The following is a 21,612-nucleotide window of genomic DNA, read 5'->3' on the forward strand; positions in this document are numbered from 1 at the left end:
CCGATAATGGTACTTCTGAATCAGAGAAGACCTCGCACGGGCGGGAATAAAATTTGCAAGCAAGTGTGCATGAAAATCTTCAATAGATGACTGTTCGGCTATGGCTCTTACTATTTTGTCAGAAAGAATACCAATTGCATAAGGATAGATAATTTGCAAAATTTGACATGGAGAAAGAGAAAACACAAGGGCATGATCCTGAAATTCAACCAGAAATCTTAAAAATGAAATTACTTCACTGGTGGTATTAACCGAAAACTTAGAGATACCTCTGAGCAACATTGCCAATGGATGAGGCAAGCTGCTAAACCCGGGTGACATAGTAGGTAAAGGTTTCAATGGCAAGGAAGTTAATTCAGAACGGATGTTACTCAACGATGCACGGCGTTCAGATTCGTTGTCCAATGGGGCAGTGATAGTTTGAGCGGCGATGGTTTTCCTATTTACTCCTCCCTTAGGAGGTTCTTCCTCACTACCTACATTCACTATGGTGGGTTGATCAGATTTGGGAGGAACTTCCCCAGTTAACAATTGAGTGACCTTGCTAGATAATTCAGACATATTTTCAAGCAGCGTACTAGCTTCCTTCTTCTGAACGTCATTCAACTTTAGAGACAACAGATCGTTAACTCTATTGGAAAAATGAAACAGCCTAGCTTGCACACGCTTAATTTGATTAGGAGAAGGATCATTTTCATCAAAAAAACTAACTACAGAAACTAGCCCAGTAATATTCTCCGTGATCGTGGAAAGAGAGTCGTCATTTTCTTTCTCTCCCAAATTGGGGATGGAAATGGGCAAATCTAGGGACTCTCTAAGCTTGTTTGTGTCTACTGCAACCGTGCCTCCAGATTGTACATTTCTAATAGTCAATTCATAGATCAACTCCTCCTTGCGCAAATAGTTAAGATGGAGAACATCGCGAGGGCCGGGCATGGTGACAGAACAATTTTGAAAAACTCAAAAAATTCCAGCAACTGAAAAAATAGTTAGAGTTCGGAACAAAACAATGTTTAGCCGTCAAAAGGGGCTAAATTGAGACCCATTCAACCACGCTCTGCTACCACTTGTTACCGTGTTTTTGTGGTAGTTATGCGTGAAAGAAGGTGCGGGGTGGTGAACAGGTCTCAAGCTACTAAAGTAAAATTAATTAAAATTTAACCAGGTTATATTTTCTTTTCAAAAACAAAGAAATAACAAGCATGGCAGGTACAAAGTAGCAAGTCAAAGGGTAGTTACAATATTTACAGGATTTGGGCTTCGAGCCCTGAAAACACAATGCTTGGGCAATCAGCGCAGTTTTACCTCCAAACACAAGTTTCAACAGAGGGGCAGAAAACCCCATTCATGCCTAGGAGCCCTAGCTCCAAATTACATAGACAAGCCTCCACGAGGCATACAACACTCAATTTTCAAAAGAGCCACACGCTCTCAAATTTAAGCCTCTCCCAGGCCACACCAAACTCCACCTTCAAGTTGTCCTCAACGGACATAAACACAGGGGTAAAATACCCAATCTACTGAGGTCTATTAAATGCAAAGGAGGTTAATTAAATGACCTCTAAAATAACAATTTGAGAGGAGGCGAACTTGCACTCCTAATACACTTTCATTAAGACCTACTTGGCACTAGGCCGTTAATACAAGGGCTAATCCCATACTAAAGAGGTGACTTAAGAAGAGAACAATTTGTTTTACGTTAACGAAGAATAGGTTGAGAAAAATAAGTTCACCTCAAAACAATATGAGTGGGAGCTCGAGAGGGTTAGCACTCTCTATCCCAGTATGTAGCTTTAAAAGAGAATATATGAAAGAGTAGTTACATTTAGGAAAAGGTTACATGGTGGAACGTTTAGAACCCGCCCCGAGAGTTAAACTGCTGAGCTAGCAAAGAAAGAAGTTATTAATCGGCCATTACCTTGTTGTTGACCGCTGCCGAGGAAAGAGGCGCTTCCCGCCTCCTGCTATGTACCTTATACACTGAAAGATGGAACAGAAGTGGCCCGGAGACCCTAAAATCAGCAGTTTAAATACTCTCGCGGAAGGTTCTAGGCGTTAGGGGAATGAAAACACCCTCCCGCGAGGATTTTATTGGTTCATCAATAAACCCCTTACACAATACTAAGAAGAAACACATAATTGGTGGAAAATTAATTAAAGAAATTCGGGATAGGCTAGATTTAAAACAAGGGGAAAGAAGGGGTAACTATTGCCAACTTAACTAAAGACTGAAAGAAATTTAGCAAAGAACAAACATTTGAAATAAAAATTTCTCCAACAAAATAGTTCTTTGACTTCGCACTAGGGTGCACTATTGTTGATCTTCAGTAGTGTCCTCTAGAAGAGAAAGTTCACACTTCTTACTTCAAACGAAACAAAACACATCAAAAATGACACAGTTCAAAAACTCAAAATTTTCCACGTGGTGACATCTTCTGAGAAAGTAGAGAATTAATAGCGTAGATAAAGTTCAGACTTCCTCCAGCAGAGGAGTTTCAACAGGCGCAAATTTTAAATTAGCGGCGTGGAGGTGTACCGCCCGGTACAATAATAATAATAATAATAATAATAATAATAATAATAATAATAATAATAATAATAATAATAATAATAATTTTCAAATTCGTATATAAGTTCAATACCAACTTAACTGACCTATAATGTAGTTCTACCTAACAGAACATAAAAGATGTCTTTGTCATGATAGTATGAAGTATTACTAACAAGCAGCCATAAAATTCAAAACCTCTTGGTCAAAAACAGATTCCAAAGAGTCTTGTATCTTTAATTTTCTTGAATCTGATGCTGTCTGATTCTTTTGTTGTCAGTCGCCCTATGTTTCAGCAACCATTCTTGTACATAAGGTGTTGGATCCCACAAGTGAATTGGTACTCTTAATAAATTGACAAGCATCTAACTAGACACATTTTCAATTAAAAGACAGTTCTAATGATGATGATGATGATGCTTGTAGTTTAAAGGGGCCTAACATGTAGGTCATCAGCCCCTAGTGGTACAAAATGAGATGAATTGAAATGACAAGTTAAAAGTCCAAAATCATCCACTGACCAGAATTCAAAATGTGATGATGAAGATTGAATGGTTGAATATGAATTTAAAACAATCCAGTGGATCTGGCTCGCAATCCCCATACTCATTGAAACTATCGTAAAACAAAACAACAGTATTACTGAACAAGGGACTGCTTCTAAAGCATAATCCTGAATCGATAAAGCTTGTTGTCTAAAATGTGTCCAAATTCCAGGTCATCGGCCCTTCATAATAGTACTTATCGCTAGTAAAGTAGAACCATGGTATTTGGCATGTTGTGGTACCAATCAAAAGTAGCGTAACTCGCGGTATTCCATACATTATGGTTCTACTCACAGGTAGTGTAATATGCACATGTAACGCAAACCTATGGTGTTTCTCACATTGTGGTGCCACTTACAGGCAATGCAAACCTATGGTGTTCCTCACATAGGTGTACTAATCACAGGGATTCGTACTATCGCATGGTGTTCCTCACATAGTGGGTACTAATCGTGGGCAGCGCAAACCCACGGTGTCACTCATATAGTGGTACTAATCACAGGCAATACCCAGACCCATGGTGTTTCTCACATATTGGTACTAATTACAGGCAACATAAGCCCGTGGTTTTCTGCATGTAGTGGTACTAATCAGGGGTTCTGTAAATCCCATCCTGATTCATACTCTGTTGCTACTAATCACGAACCTATTGTGTACCTAAGATAGTGGTACTACTCGCAAGTAAAGGCGATCCAACAGTGTTCCCCGTGTGATGATACTAATTGCAAGTAGTCTCATCGTTGTAATTCAGTCATCCCTTGGTTGCCTCTAATGACAGGCAGGGGATACCATGGGTGTATTCTTTGTCTGCATCCCCCACCCACAGGGGTTTGTGTGTTTGATCCGCGAGAGTGATTTTGTTTTGTTCAAGTATGCCGACAAGCTGGTTAGGACCTCCCTGTCAAAAGACAGTTCTGGATGGTGTCATGATGACATTCAAAGTGCTAAATCCCTTTTCTCAGTTGGTACTAATTATCGGCAATGTTGATATAGCCTGTTTCACTTTATTCAAAATTTGTTCTCTCCCTTAAACCACTGTATACAGTACTTACATCCACCGGCCATGTAGAGAGCTCCAGTACTGTACCTTTTCTTCGATCAGTGCTTTGAACTCTGATGTATTGACAGCATTACCTTGATAATTACAGTTGGAGGAAATGTTTGTCATTAGATTGCAGATTATCAAACAAATTCTGGAGGAATGTATCATGATTTATTTTCAACACAAACTATGGACCTTTTTAAAGTTGAAAATCATGAAAATTTCTCTTCTGTATGGTTATTTGAGCATCCCTCAAACATTTTCCAGGATATTCTCTCGGTTTTTCAATAGCACAAATTAATTATTCTATAGACATCAGTCAGACAAGCGGAATCATACTGCAAATACTCAAAAATTATACAAAATTCATAAAAAACATCAGTTAGTAGTGCCAGACTAAACACAAATTCTTGTGAATAAATGTAAGTAGAGAGACCTTTATACACTGAACGCTCTTTAGAACTGTGATTCTGATCATCTGATACCATTAGAAAATGATCATAAAGAGCTTTTGTAACTCTTTACAGGTGCCTGAATAGTTGTGAGCTACCCAGTGCACAGACAAAATTCTCCCTACTTTTACTATTTGCAGTCCTGGCTTGTTTGCACAGGCCTGTAGTTGATATTGATTTTTGGGGGGCATTCACACCTGATACTGAATTTACAGTTCTGTTCTATGACACAAACAGTTCCATTTGATAACAGTAAGATACTTCAGACCCAGTAATTTCTACACACCAGAGTTTCTACCTATCATTGAACTCAAAACCAATCAAATATTTTGCTAAAAATTCATTTGGGAGACCACTAGAATATAAGTGATAAAGAAGGGTATTCACTATACTCTCAGAAGAAGCAGACTCCAATTCCAACAATTTAAAAAATATTATAGGTTCATCACTAGTGAAATATACATTGATATACTCTATTAAAACTGTTTTTGAGGATATTGTTGTGGATTAATCTATAGTAACCAACAATTTAAAACTGGCTGCAACTATTTCCTTGCATAACTTCTTTTCTGCATTTCCAAACTGATATATGTAATTAATTATTCTGGCAACTGATGCACAACTCTGAAGGCCTCTACCCATATCTAGTCCATTGGCTACCTGTAGATCGATTATATCAGAATATTTGTTATATGAAATGCAACTTTTTCCAGATTGCATGCTGTACAAAAAACCTAATTGGTATGTTCATGTTCTTTACTAAGTTGTTGACTGATGTGATATAATTATTGCTTGCAGCTGTGAGATTGTATATGTGGGAGATAGTGGGTTCGAATCCCACTGTCGGCAGCCCTGAAGATGGTTTTCCGTGGTTTCCCATTTTCACACCAGGCAAATGCTGGGGCTGTAGCTTAATTAAGGCCACAGCCACTTCCTTTCCACTCATAGGCCTTTCCTACTCGATCGTCGCCATAAGACCTATCTGTATCGTGAGACGTAAAGCAAAATTGTAAAAAAAAAAAAAAAAAAAATTGTAATTATTGCTTCTCTGCAAGGTTAACTTTATCTGAGATTATTCTGTGCACCTTTGAAATTTTATGATAAAATATTTTCTTCTTCAGTGACGTTTGCTGTTCAGCTTTCGTGCTTCCATAATAAGTAACCTTAGTGTTTGCCCTTTCTTTCAAAATATATAGTCCTGGTTCCCTTTCAATGTCAACACCAACTTTCAGTCCGTTTAAAAATACCTTATAACCAATTTTCTGATCTTCAACAATGATTCAAGGTATGCATTCAAGAAGTTTTCTGATTGTTTAGTAGTCCAGCATTTTGGATATGAGGACAATTTTCACTTACAGATGATCAATAATTAAATTCACATGTTGAACTAGTACTGGTATCCAAACTTAACCACATGGCCGTCACTTTTCTTTTGTGAGTAAATTTTCCAGATTCTTCACAGTCTGTTCATCTGTTAAAATAACTGTCTTCCTCTTCGTAAACTAGACATTAAAATTAACTTTTTATAAACTTCATCAATACTCAAGACTTCCAGAAGAAAAAAAAGTCCCAAGCAGGACCAAGGTAAGCTATACAATAAAAGGAAAGAAAGAAAGAAAGAAAGAAAGAAAGAATACTACTTTAAAAACAAAAGTTCCGCTAGTCTTGAATATTTGAATTAATATTCAATACCATGCATTCCAGAAATTGATGAAGCAGTGTAAGCAGAAGAACAGTTGGCAGTACTGATTAGATCATAAGGAAATTCTTCACTATCGGCCTTGGAAATAATTTGCGAGATTTGAAAAATATATATAAAACAAAGAAAGTGCAGTCAGTGTAAAGGGAAATAGATTTCAGACTGCATTCCACTTTACGAGATGGATTTCAGACTCCATTCTAGTGCATTCTGGCACCATTGAATCCCTGATCACAACCTTGTCCATTGATGCATGGGATTACACCAGTGACAATCTGCTTCGAGGTTTTCAATATGTGCATGTTGGTCGCTGTTACTAACTACCAATATCTGCTCATTTAAACTGATGTGTGAACTTAAAATAAGTATTTTAACTATCACCTTCTTATGTTATAATGGAGAAGTTGTGATGTATAATTAAGACAGAAAATTGAACTTATTCGGTGTATGACAATACACAGAAGATGGACTATTTTGTGCTGCAAAATATTAAACTTCAAATGAACAGAGCTGGATGAAGGGTCAGCGTACTGGTCTTCGGTTCAGAGGGTCCCGTGTTCGATTCCAAGCTGGGTCGGGGATTTTAACCTTCATTGGTTAATTCTGATGGCTCGGGGGCTGGATGTTTGTGCTATCGCCAACATCCCTGCAACTCACACATCACAGATAACACTATTCTCCACCACAATAACACGCAGTTACGTGCACATGGCAGATGCCGTCCACCCTCATCGGAGAGTCTGCCTTACAAAGGCTGCACCCAGCTAGAAATTGCCACACAAGATTAATTAAATCCGGGAGCTAACTTCTTTCTTACACCAATACCGTTGATCACAACTGTGAGCTCACTGTATTAGCTTTGCTGATGAACATTTGATTCATTCTCACTTAGTATACTGGGAGAATCCACCTCCTAAATACTTGAATTGATCTCCCTGTTCCAGTTGTGTATTCCCAATCTGACATTCAATTTTCTTATGTTTCTATCCTACCAACATTACTCTGTTTTGTTTGTTGATGATGTTTGTTGTTTAATGGGGCCTAACATCATCATCATCATCATCATCATCATGGGTACTTTGTCATCCCATGAAGGCTCTCTGACTTGATGATAAAATGGTGTACCTTTACTTAGTCTGTTATTAATTTCAGTGTTGATTTCATTACTTCCATTAATAATGCTACCCAGACATGAAAACTGTTCTACATCTATGTTCACTTGGCTTCTCTTTTTCTCTTTTCCACAGTGCATGACTACAGTTTTCTTTTTACTAATTACCATTCCAAACTCCTTCAGATTTTCATTCTAAATGTCCAGTCTCCTTTGTACTTCCTTTTCTCCCTTTCCCCAAATCACCACATCATCTGCAAATACCAAAGATGCTTCCTTGTTGCCAATCCTCAGGTATCCTTTCATCCTTCCATATGACATTTAGGGCCACTGCTTCCTGCTGCCTTAATCATACCAGCATTGAATTAATCTTTTCCACTTGCTTTACCTTTGGTCATTGTTTTCACTGCCCTTTCAAGTTCCAACCATGTTATCGGGTTCTCTTCTTTTTCTCCATCTATTATTTCCATTTTCTTATCTCCTTCTTCCTCCGAGCAGTCGTCCTCATTATAAAGTTTTTCAAAATATTTTGCCATCACCTTCTGAAGACCCTTTTCGTCATGTACTATGGATCCATCTTCTCTCTCTAATGCCTTGATTTTTTCTCGATTTATTCTTTTCAATTTTATTACTCTGTATAATAGTTTCTGATTTCCTCAACTATCTTGCTCAATTTTGTTTGTAAACTCTTCCCAACATTTCTCTTTTCTTTCCTTGATACTCCTCTTTACTTGTAATTTCAAACTTTTGTATTCCACATGTAACCTTTATATCTTATTCTCATCCCTCTGATACATGTTTTGCTTTTCCTTATCCATTTCTTTCTTCACCTTGTTCCTTTCTTTTATTTCTTTTTTTATTTAGTCTGTCCACCACCGTGTCTCCTTTCCCTTAACCTTTGCTTTTGTTTTCCTGCATACCTTAATTGCTGCTTCCACAATTGTCTGTCTTAAATTGTCCCACTCATCTTCTGCGCTTCGTATTTCCGTGTTAGGCAACTTTCCTTTTATCCAAACTTGGAATGCCATTCTTTTATCCTTCTCCTCCAATTCCCAAATCCTGATCTTTGGTTTCTTCTTCAGTACAATTTTAGGGATTTTTACTTGTTTTAATTCCACAATTAATAATCTATGATCACCTTCCATACTTTCACTTGGGATTATCTTCGTATTCATGACGTATCTTCCCCATTCTCGGTCTGTTATTATAAAATCGATGAAATGGTGTATGGCTTTTAGTGTTGAGAGTGTTCAATGACAAGTTCAGCTTGGCAGGTGCAGGTCTTTTGATTTAATGCCTGTAGGTGACCTGCGCGTCATGATGGGGATGAAATGATGATGAATACGGCACATACACCCAGCCCCCGTGCCAGCAAAATTAACCAATGATGGTTAAAATTCCCGACCCTACCGGGAATCGAACCTGGGATCCCTGTGACCAAAGACCAGCACGCTAACCATTTAGCCATGGAGCCGGACTATAAAATCGATGAGTGTTCCATACTGTCCATTCCAACTATATCGGCTGATCTTATGGCTATTCCTCTTCATAAACCCTGTGTTCTTTATTATCAGGTTATTTCTGATACAAGAGTCCAATAGTTTCTCTCCATTTTCATTTCTATCGCCATACCCATGTGGGCCCTGAACGTTCTCATATCCCATTCTATCAGTTCCCACGTAAGCATTCAGATCTGCCACTATCATGATCCCATATCCGACAATATGTGTTTCCCGTTCATTGAGGAAATCTTATTTTTCTTCCATGCTACATCCTGTCTGTGGAGCATACACCTGTACTATCTTCAGTAGTTCCTTGTTTACATGTATGTGGATTATTACAATTCTTTCATTTACATACTCAACTCAGCTATTGGTTCAACGTTCTGATTCACTATAAATTCCATTCCATTTCTTTTCTCTTTACAGTTACCCATCCAGTACAAGGTGTACCCCTTTCTTAGTTTCTTCATTCCTTTCCCTTTCCATTTTACTTCACTTAACTTAATCCCATGGATGTCGAGTTTTCTTCTCTCCAATAGATCAATCAATTAATTTTCCTTCCCATTCATTGTTAAAATATTTATTGTTCCAAATGGGTTTTTGTTCTCTGATCTAACACTTGCACGAGCTTCAGCATTACCATCATACTGTCCAACTGTAGCGAGGGACTTGTCAATTCCATTTCCATTTTTAAACTTCCAACCGAGGTTTGTATTATAGTTGAAAGCAAGTACAAATTTACTCATCTGCTGACCTGCTAAGCCTAAAGCATCTGAGGATTTTCTTTTGGAGTTTTCTCCCTTAGCCTTTGAAGATCCCTCTTCTCTGCAAGGCAGTGGTGTCCTCTTCTAATTTTCCCAGAGAGGATGGGTTGCCTCATCCACCATCTTAGCCATTCCGAAGGTCTCCTTCTCTGCCTAAGATGCTGTTAAGGTCTTCACCCATAACCCTGGACATGGGTTCCACGTTATACCCCATGAGACTGAGTCCCTGCCTGAACTTAGCTCTCCTTCACACCGGCCTACTGATGTGGAAGATACCCACCCCCGCAACGTGAATGCGCCAGACAAGAATTACTAAAGTGTAGGATAGGGAAGGTGACCCTGTCACCCTTGAGCCGGGTTAATGGTTGTGTATGATACCACAACCAATGGCAACACTAAGGCTAATTTTCATATCATACTCATTGCACCTATTTTAAAGTTCCTAGATATTAAACTGCAGCCTTTCAGCACAGTATGTGATTCAGACCAAGTCATCAGAATAGGTCAGACTGCTTACTACATTTCCACCTGAACATCTGAACATCTAACTGAATCTCTCCCTTTCAGTAAATGATCCATGCAAACTATGGACTATAATAGTGAAAGATTACAGCTTTGTCTCTCCTCTGTAAATACCTTGAACCAAGAACTCATTATACAATACCATCAATTCTCACTGCAGCCCACTTGTCAACATGAATGCTTTTGATTGTTTTGAATAATTTACCTTTAATTGCACTCTTTTGGCTACTGTACTAGACAAAATAATGGTTGAATGGGTGGCTAAATTACTAAAAAATAGAACTCAGAGAATTAGAGTAGGTGAAATGTTATCTGATCCTGTAATGATTAGGGGGGGGGGGGGGGGGGCTCACAGGGCAGCATTATTGACCCATTACGATATGTATATAAATGATATGAATAAAGAACTGAAATCACTGATAAGGCTATTTGCAGATGATGTTATACTCTATAGAGTAGTAAATGAGTTAAAGGATTGTGAGTGACTGCAAAAAGACCTAGAGAGTCATATTATGATATTTCCTACTTTCAAAAGTTCTGTTGAAGCTTATTCATCGACTAATGTAATTCCACACCATCTCACCACTGACAGCTCATAACATACCACTTAGTCAAGCATCCCGTTTCTTTACTCCCAAGTTTTCCTAGCCCAGTGTTGTAAGATGGACAGCAGATAATGGTATGATGTTTAATGGGATGAAAAGTCACATTGCACGAAACGTCCTCTCAATTTTAGTTACTGTGTTGAAGGGGTGATATTACATCATGGAAAGTACCTAAATGTAAATAGAAGAAACAATTTTCATTGGGGTAATTCATTAACGAGTTTGTAAAGAAAAGTTACAGATCTCTTCACTTGGTTATGAGGTATTTAGGGGTTGTAGTCATCATCATCATCATCGTTGACCAGCTCCAGTTCACTGGTGTGGTATACGAGCCTCGTCCATTTTGTTCGGTCCATGAACCATTCTTCATTCACAATCCGCTCCCAGTCCTGTCCTCTCTCCTCTACATCCTTCTTTACTAAGTCTGTCCATTTTTCTCTAGGTCTGCCCATTGGTCTCTTTCCCCTTATTTCTCGTTCATACTCCTTTCTTGCAGACCTATTGGCACTCATTCTTTTCACATGACCAAACCACTTCAGTCTTGCCTTTCGGATCTTCTGGAGTAAGGAGTCTTCTAGTCCTACGTCTTCTCTGACTTTTTCATTCCTGACTTTATCCTTCCTGGTCTTCTGGATCATTGTGCGTAGGAACTTCATTTCTGCTGCTTGGAGTTTCGAGTTGTCCTTTCTTGTTAATGGAGCGGTTTCCAGGCTGTATGTGAGGATAGGGGTGTTGTACGATTTATACAGTGTCATCTTGGTTTTGAGTGGTACTTGTTTATCCCATAGTAGCTGTCTTACTTGGAGGTAAAAATGTATTGCTTTGCTGATTCGACTGTTTTCTTCATATTTAGCTAAGTTATCCTTGGACATTATACTACCCAAGTACTTAAGTTCTGTGACACTGTCCAGCTTAGTGCCATTTAGCATTATTTCTGGCTGATTGTCACCCTTCAACACCACTGTTTTAGCCTCTCAAACTCCTGACTCCACTCCTGTAGTCTGTCTTCCACATCTTTCTCTGAGTTACCCCAAATTACTACATCATCTGCAAATGCAAATGCTTTTAAGTCTTGTTGCCCCTTTTCTTTAGGGCCTTTAATATGGTATCCATTACAGCTATAAAGAATAGGGGTGACAAAGCACTATCTTGCTGTACTCCCCTTTTTGTCTCAAACCAGTCTGACAGTCTAGAACCTACTTGTACACAGCTTCTGGTTTTCTCGTAAAGCACCTTAAATTTTGAAATTAGACTGTCTCGAACTTTGAGCTTTCTCAGGCACTCCCAAATAAGCTTCCTTGGTACTGTGTCATAGGTCTTTTCGATGTCAAGGAACAGTAGATATAAAGGCTTCTCTTTTTTCCAATATTTTTCCATTAGCATCCTGACAGCAAGTATAAGATCTGTTGTTGATCTTCCAGGCCTAAAGCCATATTGTTCCACTTCTAAAAGTGGTTCTAAAATTTCTCGTAATCTATCCTCTATAATTTTTCCCAGAATTTTTAGTCCATGAAAGAATAATGATGCCACAGTAGTTGGTACATTACTGCCTGCTGCTTTTCTTGAATGTAGGTACAATTATACCTTTCTTCCAGTCTTTCTGGGATGGTATTTTTCTGCCATACTACATTTAGGAGTCATATAGCCATTGGATTGATGGGGTTCCTCCTGCTCTCAACATGTCCACACTTTACTCATCTATTCCTGCAGCTTTCCCTTTCTTCATATTTTTAATGCTCTTCTCTATCTCCAGCCATGTGTTTGGTGGCTCCATATTTTTGCTGGGCTCTTCACGTTTTCCAGATTCTTCTTTGTTTTGAATTACATTTGATGCCTCTCCATTCAGGAGCTTGTCAAAGAAGGTCTTGAATTCTCTCCTGATTCCATCTTCCTCTCATACTACTGATCCATTGTCCTGCTCTATTACCTTGATGTCTTCTAGTTTATTTGCTTGTTTTTAATTACTCTGTAAAGAAGTTTCTTGTTTCCTCTGCTGTCCTCTTTCAACTTTTCCACAAACCCATTCCATTTTCTCTTTCTCTTCTCTTACTATCTTCTTAACTGTAAGTTTCTTTGTCCTGAAGAGTTCCTGTAGTTTAGCCACTTCTTGGCCACCTGGCTCTTGTACATCTCTTTGCTTTTCTTTGTCTAGTATCTTTTTTTGCCCAATTTCTCTCTTTTATAGCCAATCCAACTCTGTCATTCCACCAAGGTGTGTCTTTTTCTTTCATGGTCGATCCTGTTACTCCACATAGGTCTTTAGCTTTACCCACCAACGTATCTTTAAAAATGTTCCATTCTTCTTCTACTGTATTCATTTCCTCTTTTGGTAAGTGTCTCTGTATCCTTATTTTATATTCTTCCTTCTGCTTGGCTTCTTCTAATTTCCAAGTCTTCACTTTACGTTTTCTTTGTCTTTTCTTCGGGGTTGTGTTAGCCACATGATTTAGGTCTGCAATCAATAATCTATGATCACTGTCCATATTCTCACTGGGGATAACTTTGACATCAGTTACATATCTCCCTCCTCCTATGTTAGTGATGATATAGTCGATGAGAGACTTGTGTTTTCCATCCCAGCTATATCTTGTTTTTGGAAGAAGGTATTTTTGATGATTAATCCATTTCTTCTGCACAAATCAAGCTGTTGTTTGCCTTCTGCATTTCTGTTCCCAAACCCTTGTGGTCCAATGATTTCCTCAAAACCAAGTCTGTCTGTCCCAACTTGTTTAAGTCCCCAATGATGATGACATTTTCTTCATCAATTATATCTTCTAGATCCTGACAGAATTGATCCTTCCCTTGAGCACTACATCCAACCTGTGGTGCATATACCTGCACTACCGTGTAATTTGTGGACTCCAGCTGCATAGATAATTTAATGATCCTATCATTCTTATAGGGTACTTCAGTAATGGCATCTATGTCTTCTGTTACAAAGGGCATTAGGAAAGTTTTGCAATACCAATAAAATGGTCCGTTATTGGACATTACAAATTTTCCAGCTAACTCATTCTTGGTTGGCTGCGTTTTGCCCTCATGTGCTAAGTTGAGCTCATCAGTTGGTCCAAATTTACTCATTCAGGACAAATATTTCATGTTCCCTATGGGAATCAACATCTATATCAAAGTTTTGCAGTATGCAAAAACGGTTGGCTGGACATCCCTGTTATGGTGCAGAATGAAAAGAGGAGTGAAAACTGGTCTAGAAGACAGTAAGACGCGACCTTCACACCAGTTGTTACCAAGCAGTGAGATTGAAAACAATTTAAGATGTCAGTGTGGTCTAAAGGTGAATATCGTGCAATTATCTGCTACAATTTTGCTCGTGGATTAAATGTTGACCAGTTCCTGGAGGAAATGACTCCTGTGCTGGGGAAAGACTGTCCACATCGGACAACAATTTTCCGTTGGTACAAAGAGTTCCAGAGGGGAAATTTTGGAGTTGAAGATGATCCTCGTTCTGGGCGACCGTCTGAATCAATGACTGAGGAAAACATTGAAGCTGTAAGGAAAATGTTGCAGCAAGAAAGGCAGGTAGAAGAGACCCTCCACATCCGTGCACCAGCTATTCATTCACTTCTACATGACCATCTCCATGTTAGAAAGGTTTGTTTCCTTTGGGTGCCCCATTCACTTTCAGATGAACAAAGGGCACATCAAGTGAAATGGTGCCGAGAAATGCTAAAACCGTTTGAAAATGGGACTTCGCGTAACGTCAATAGCATCGTTACAGGTGACGAACCTTGGCTTTATTATTACGATGTCCCAACAAAATCTCAGAACAAGGTGTGGCTGTTTGAAGGTGAGGGTACTCCTGTGACTGTGCGAAAGTCAAGGTCAGTGAAGAAAAGGATGATTGCAGTATTCTTCACTGTACGGGGCATCCTGACTGGGGTTGTGCTAGAAACACAAAGGACAGTTACTGCAAAGTGGTACAGTGAGACTTGTCTTCCTCAGGTTATCCAGGCTCTCAAGCAGCTCCAGCCAAGGTCATGACTCAACATTTGGCTCTTGCATCACGACAATGCTCCAGCACATCATGCTAATGTAACAATGGATTTTCTTGCTAGATCAGGGTTGACTGTGCTTGATCACCCTCCATACAGTCCTGGGGCCTGTTTCATAAAGCTATGAATCTACAAGTGTACAAGTTGTAGTTACAAGTGGATGTTCCTACACTTGTAGGAAATTCTTATTTCATAAACAAAATTTCTACAATTGTAACGTTGGTACATTTCACTACAAGTCTTTCAAGTCTGTGAGATAGCCAAGTGGAGTCAAACATGAGTAGTTCTTAACAAGAACAAATTGAAAAGAAAATTTTTATCCTGAATAAAATCAGGAATGTGAAGGAATTTTGTTAGGCGCTTTCTCTCCTTCACTCACGAAAGAAGATAAAGTTGGAAAGTGGAGCAGTATTCATAATATTGTCTTATCTCTGGATCTTATCACAGATAATATAGATTTTACATATTAGAGATGTCTTGCAGAATTTAAATAAGACCACTGTTATAAGTACTAAAACATATATCGTCACATAGGCCTACATCGTTATCTCTTAAATTTTAAGGTTAGGTTATCATGGTATACAACTTTGTACATAATAATTTGGTAATATTCTGGGGTACATAGTCAAAATCTGATTCATCGTTTTCATTTTCAACAGGTTCTATGTTCATCATATTCTGATCTTGAAGTTCTCTTGAAATATTACAAAGTGTAACACAACAAATAAAAATATTAGCTGCAAAAGTACGGTTAACTCTAAGATGATTGACACAAGGAAATTTCTCTTTTAAGATCCCAATGGCATTTTCAATTATACGTCTTGTTGACTTATGAGATTTATTAAACCACAGAACTGCAGGGTCATTTATATTATCCAAGACAGGTGTAATGAGCCATTCTTTAAGTGGGTACCCCAAATCACCAAGAAGAATAGCACTTGGAATTGGACACCAACCAGCATCAAAGCATTGAGAAAGAGTGCTGTTTCTTAGTACGCATGCATCATGCATACTTAGAGGGCACTTAGCCCTTGCATAGTAAAACTTAAGATTTGGTCCACACACTACCATGCAATTTATGGAATGGATCCCATGCCTATCAATAAAGTCGTTCTCATGTCCTACCACAAGAGCATCAATGTTTATTAGTGTTTCATCAATATGTCCACATACTTGAGGCATACAAGCAATAGCACGGAACTCTTGAACTATGTGGGCAGTTTCCTGTGGCCAGTCAACAACTGTGGGAAACTTCACAATATTAACTGCATTTACAACAGCATGAACTGCTCTGCACACACTAGATTTTGATAAACCATGCATATCACCTACTGCATGATATTGCCCTCCATTTCCTAACCATTGTAATGTTATAAGTAACTGTTGTTTTGGGGATAGAGCACAGTTTCTGTTAGTTGCATGTTGAAGTTGATTACCTGCCTCTAGTAGGAGTGACTGCAGTTTTACTGAACTCATTCTAAAACTTTCATTGTATTCATAAAAGCTTGTGAAAGCCATGTTAACCCTACTTCTGACAGTTCTTTTACATCTTTGTCCACCCATCGCTACTACTATATAGGCGTAACAAATCCATGTTCCACATGAAAATTAACACAAAGCTTGAAAACTAATTGATTATTGAGTATTTAACAGCAAATTACAGACTTGTATTCAACCTTACATGTCTCAAACAACTTGTAATAAAAATTGTATTTTCTATAAGTTCTTGTACTCTACAAGTATCATTATGAAATACAACATGAATTTTGACTTGTTGACAAGTCTTGTAGCTTGTATAAATTCACTTTTACCTACATGTGCTTTTATGAAACAGGAATTAACTTTTTCCAACAACTTGTATGAAAAATTACTTGTAATTTGTGGACTTGTACCTTTATGAAAATGGCCCCCGATCTTGCCCCATGTGAAGATGAAGGTGAAAGGGCGGAGTTTTGCATCCGACGAGGAGCTTCTGGCAGCATGGGATCAAGAGTGTGAAAATGTAACCGAAGAAAAGTGGCAGAGTTGGTTCAGTGACTGGTTTCGACATATAGGGAAGTGTATTGAGTATGGTGGAAATTATTTTGAAAAAGTCTAAAGCATTCACTCACATTGCAAAACTTTTCTAGTGCCCTTTGTATCAGGAAAGATACACCATTTCTGGCCTCTTCCTCACGTCCACTCCATACTAATTTGTAGCCATCTCTGAGAATCTTGCTACCTGCCTTTCTCCATTTTGTTTCACTCATTCCCAATGTGGATAGATTTTTCCTCTTCATTATATCGATAAGTTCTTCAGTTTTTCCAGTCAGGGTCAAAATATTCATAGTCCCAATTCTTACATTGTTCTTCGAACATATCTGTCTTTCATTGGAACCATGGTGGCTGTCATACCTGCCAGATCTGCTCAAAGCCTTTGCCAATTTTGGTATTATTTTTTATCTCCATCCGAGGCTCGTTTGATTGTTGAAAGCAATTCGAAGACGCTACCACTGGCTTGCTAGGTCTACCATGGATCTTTGCTTCAATATATGTTATAAATAAACTATAACATTTTTGTATTGAAAAGGTGGACCCTTTTAAATTTTCCTATCTTCCATTCTCAGTTCAATACGGACAAAAATGAAATTCTTAGATTTAAATGCACTAGATGGTCGGTGCCTGACATGCATTTCCTCATGTCGGTTAAGTCTATGGTTTACCTGCCAATACTCGGGAGGCTGATTGCAGTGTGATGGGGTCACCATACGGTTGTAGTAAGGATGGTAAAGGAGAGGGTGTATAAGTCTCTCGTAAGACCCCAATCAGGATATCAGAGCATGGGAACAACACGAGGACTACTTGATGTGAGAACTGGAAATATCTGGAGATCTTAGTGATTTCTGACAAAAGAATAGTGTAACAAAACTGTTGCATACTTTAGGCTGGGAGGACTTGGGAGTAAAGTGATGAGATGCTCGATTAAGTTGAATATTACAAGTGACTATCTTCATTTGACCATATTGGAATTGAATGCATGAGGGTTGGAACTTAAATAGTGGCAACACTGCTTTGGAGACGCTATGCAATGGAATCTAATATTGTCGCTGATAGCACATTTTTTATTAATAATAATGATAATAATAATAATAATAATAATAATAATAATAATAATAATAATAATAATAATAATAATAATAATTGTACCGGGTGGTACACCTCCACGCCGCTAATTCAAACTTTGTGCCAGTTAAAACTCCTCGTCTGGAGGAAGCCTGAACTTTAACTTCCATATTAATTCAAAGATTTCTCAGAAGATGTCATTACTATAAATTTTGAAGTGTTCTGAACTATGTCAGTTTTGATTCATTCTTGTTTTATCTGTAGCAAGAAGTGTGAACATTCTCTTCTAGAGGACACTACTTAAGAACTACAATGGTGCACCCTAATGCGAAGTGAAAGAACCTTTTTTTTTGAAGAAATTTAGTACTTATAAGTTTGTTCTTTTTTAAATTTCTTTCTGCCATTGTTTAAGTTGGCAATGTTAACCCTTTCTTTCTGCCAGATTTGAATTTGACCAGTAAGGAATTTCTGTAATTAATTTTCCACCAATAAGGTGTTTCTTCTTCATCTGGTGTAGTAGTTTTTGCCATTATCCAATAAAATGCTTGTGGGCGGGTGTTATCATTCACAAAACGCCTCGAACTTTCCACGAGGGTATATAAACTGCTGATTTTCGGGTCTCCGGGCCACTTCAGTAACCTCTATCATTGTGTAAATTATGCAGCAGGGGGCGGGAAGCGCCTCTTTCTTCAGGCAGCAGTTCAACCACCAGGTAATGGCTTTTTAATCACTTCTTTTCTTGCTAGCTCAGCAGTTTAACTCTCGGGGCAGGTCCGAAGCCTTTTACCATGTAACTTTCCTCTAAAATGTAAAGACACTTGGTATCAATTCTATCTTTTAAACTACAAATTGGGATAGAGAGTGCTTAAACCTCTCGAGCTCCCACTCATATTGCTTTGAGGTGAACTTATTTTCACTACCGTTTCTTCCCTTCTAGTGTAATGTAAATCGTTTTCTTATATAAGTCACCTCTTTAGTATGGGATTAGCCCTTGCATTGGCGGCCTAGTGCCAAGTAGGTTTTAGTAAAATATATTAGGAGTGCAGTTTTGCCTCCTTTCAAATTGGTATTTTGGAGGCCATGTTATTGTACTGTTTCTTCACTGAATAGGCCTCAGTAGGTTGGGTATTTTTACCCCTGTGTTATTTGTGTTTGGAGGTCAGCTTGAAGGTCGAGTTTGGTGTGGCCTTTTATAGGCTGGAACTTTGAGAGCGGGTTGCTCTTCCAAAAAAATTGTTTCTGTGTGCCTCGAGGAGGCTTTACTGTGTAATTGGGAGCAAGTGCTCCCGGGCATGATTGGGGTTTTCTGCCCATTTGTCAAATCTTGTATATCGTAAGGTTGGGCTTATAGCTCAAGAATTGTGTGTCTGGCTCTCGGAGCCCAAATCCTGTAACTCTGTAATTGTACACTCTCGATTTGTTGTTAAGCTACTGAGTACCTGTTATATTTGTTATTTCTTGATCTTGAAAAGAAAATATAACCTTGTTAAATTAACTTTAATTTCGTATTTTGAGACCTGTTGACCCCAGCACCTTCTTTCACCTCTGCACATCCACAATACTCCGTAAGTAGTGATAGCAGAGCATGGTTGAATGAGTCTCAATTTAGCCCCTTTTGTCGGCTAAACATTGCTTTGCTTTCGAACTCTAACAATTTTCTCAGTTGCTGGAATTTTTTGATTTTTCCTTTCTCAAAATTGTTCTGTCATCATGTCCGGCCTTCGCGAGGTTCTTCTTCCTTTCTATTTGCATAAAGAGGAATTAATTTATGAACTATCTCTTAAAAACGTTCAATCTGGAGGCACGGTTGCAGTCGACTCCAATAAACTAAAAGATTCCCTTGATTTGCCTATTACCATCCCGACTTTGGGAGAGAAAGAAATTGACGACGCTCTGTCCACGATCAATGATAATACTACTGAGCTAGCATCTGTAGTTAGTTTTTTTGAAGAAAATGATCCATCACCAAATCAACTCAAACGAGTACAGGCTAGGTTGTACCACTTTTATAATAGGGTGTGTGATCTATTGTCTCTAAAGTTAAATGACCTTCAGGGTAAGGAAGCTAGTGCCCTTGCTGAAAACTTGTCCAAAATGTCTAGTAAGGTTAGTCAGTTGTTATCTGGATCTGCGACTCCCAAAATCGACCAGCCTATGGTCGTAAATATAGTAAATGTGGAGGATTCCTCTAAAGAGGAAGGAAGGGATACTGAGGCGACCACACAATGAACATCTGTCCCATTAGGAACCGAGTCCGATCGTCGCACGTCCATTCCACCCTTTGTGTTAAATAGGGCAACTTTGTAATCTGCTTCTCCGCCACTTAGGCCACTTCCTACTATGTCACCTGGTTTCAGCAGTTTGCCCCATCCTCTAGCAATGTTACTTAGGGGTATTTCCAAGTTTTCGGTTAACTCTATTAGTGAGGTAATTTCTTTTTTGAGATTTTTGGTCGAGTTCCAAGACCATGCCCTAGTATTTTCCCTCTCTGCTTCCCAAACTCTTCAAATTATTTATCCATATGCCATAGGTGTCCTCTCAGACAAAATAGTCAGGGCAATTGCTGAACAATCATCTATTGAAGACTTTCATGCACACCTTCTCGCAAACTTCATTCCGGCTCGAGCTAGGTCATCCCTTATTCAAAAGCACTACTATCGGGTACAGCGTCTGGACGAAAGTCTTGCCGACTTCATCCAAGACATTAAATTCTATACCAGGGTGTTTGCTCTACATTTTCCTGAAGATCAAATTGTTCATGCTATTGTGGAAGGTATTTCACCATCCTATCGGTCATATTTGTGTTTTGCGGCGTGCCCACAAACCTTTTCTGAACTTGAAGCATTGGCCGTCTCAGCGGAAGGAGTTAGATACGCCGATACCTTGCGTGTCGCGAAAGAACCCCCTCCATCCTCTAGTAGTTTACGGCCTCCACCTCGCCAAACCATCACTGTCCTTAAATGTTATGCTTGTGGGTCCCCTGACCATCTTCGGAACAAGTGTCCATCAATTAAATCTAGTGGAACAAGGAATGGAACAGGGTCATCGCAAGCCTGCTTTAAATGCGGCGCATTTTCCCATATCGCCAAGAATTGCCCAAATTCGAATAGCACCCCCTCCTGCTCAACTTCGGGCGCAACATTCACCAATGCCAATAATAATAAGTGACTAGTGGCTTCGGCTGAGTCGACTACTTCATCTTCCCGAGGCTCAGCCCCTTGTAAACATGTCGAAATTTCAGGGAAAACTCAGTCTTCAAATTTATCCTTTGAATGCCCCAGAGAATGTCTTAGGATTGCGGCGGATACCCCCGCACCTGTTCCATTTCTTAAGATTGAATTAAATAATGAGCCTATAACAGCTCTATTAGATTCGGGCAGTGTTTGTTCTATTATTTCGGCTGAATGGTATTCGAAATTGAAATCTGTTAGTAAACTTCCTGACTATTGCACATCTTCAGTTCAATATGTTTCGGCTAATTCTTCTCCATTAGAAATTTTAGGCTCCTTATATGTCAAAATTCGTATTTTTAAATTTACTTGGAAAGTTAAATTGTTTGTGGCTAAGCACTTGTCTTGCCCCATTATATTGGGAGCTGACTTCATTTCTCACACCGGTCTAGCGCTCGTCCTTCAGAGTAAGTCGTGCACATTCAAATTTGCCTCTAATTGTAAAATCCCTTTGTTAAAGTGTAGTTCTGAATCATGTTC

General features: G+C 38.8%; 1 protein-coding gene across 3 annotated transcripts in view; it reads left to right on the forward strand.

Moving 5' to 3' along the window:
• Mctp (multiple C2 domain and transmembrane region protein) overlaps nt 1–21,612 on the forward strand; it is a 1,410,470-nt gene that overhangs the window by 1,302,370 nt on the left and 86,488 nt on the right. The window contains exon 19 of one of the 3 annotated variants that reach the window (XM_068227784.1): nt 9,982–9,996. The exons of the other annotated variants lie outside the window; for them this stretch is intronic. Coding sequence (XP_068083885.1) covers nt 9,982–9,996 — 15 coding nt within the window. The remainder of the gene's footprint in view (nt 1–9,981; nt 9,997–21,612) is intronic. 3 annotated transcript variants of the gene reach the window in all.

Source organism: Anabrus simplex, chromosome 5 (assembly GCF_040414725.1).
Source record: "Anabrus simplex isolate iqAnaSimp1 chromosome 5, ASM4041472v1, whole genome shotgun sequence".
Lineage (NCBI taxonomy): Eukaryota > Metazoa > Arthropoda > Insecta > Orthoptera > Tettigoniidae > Anabrus > Anabrus simplex.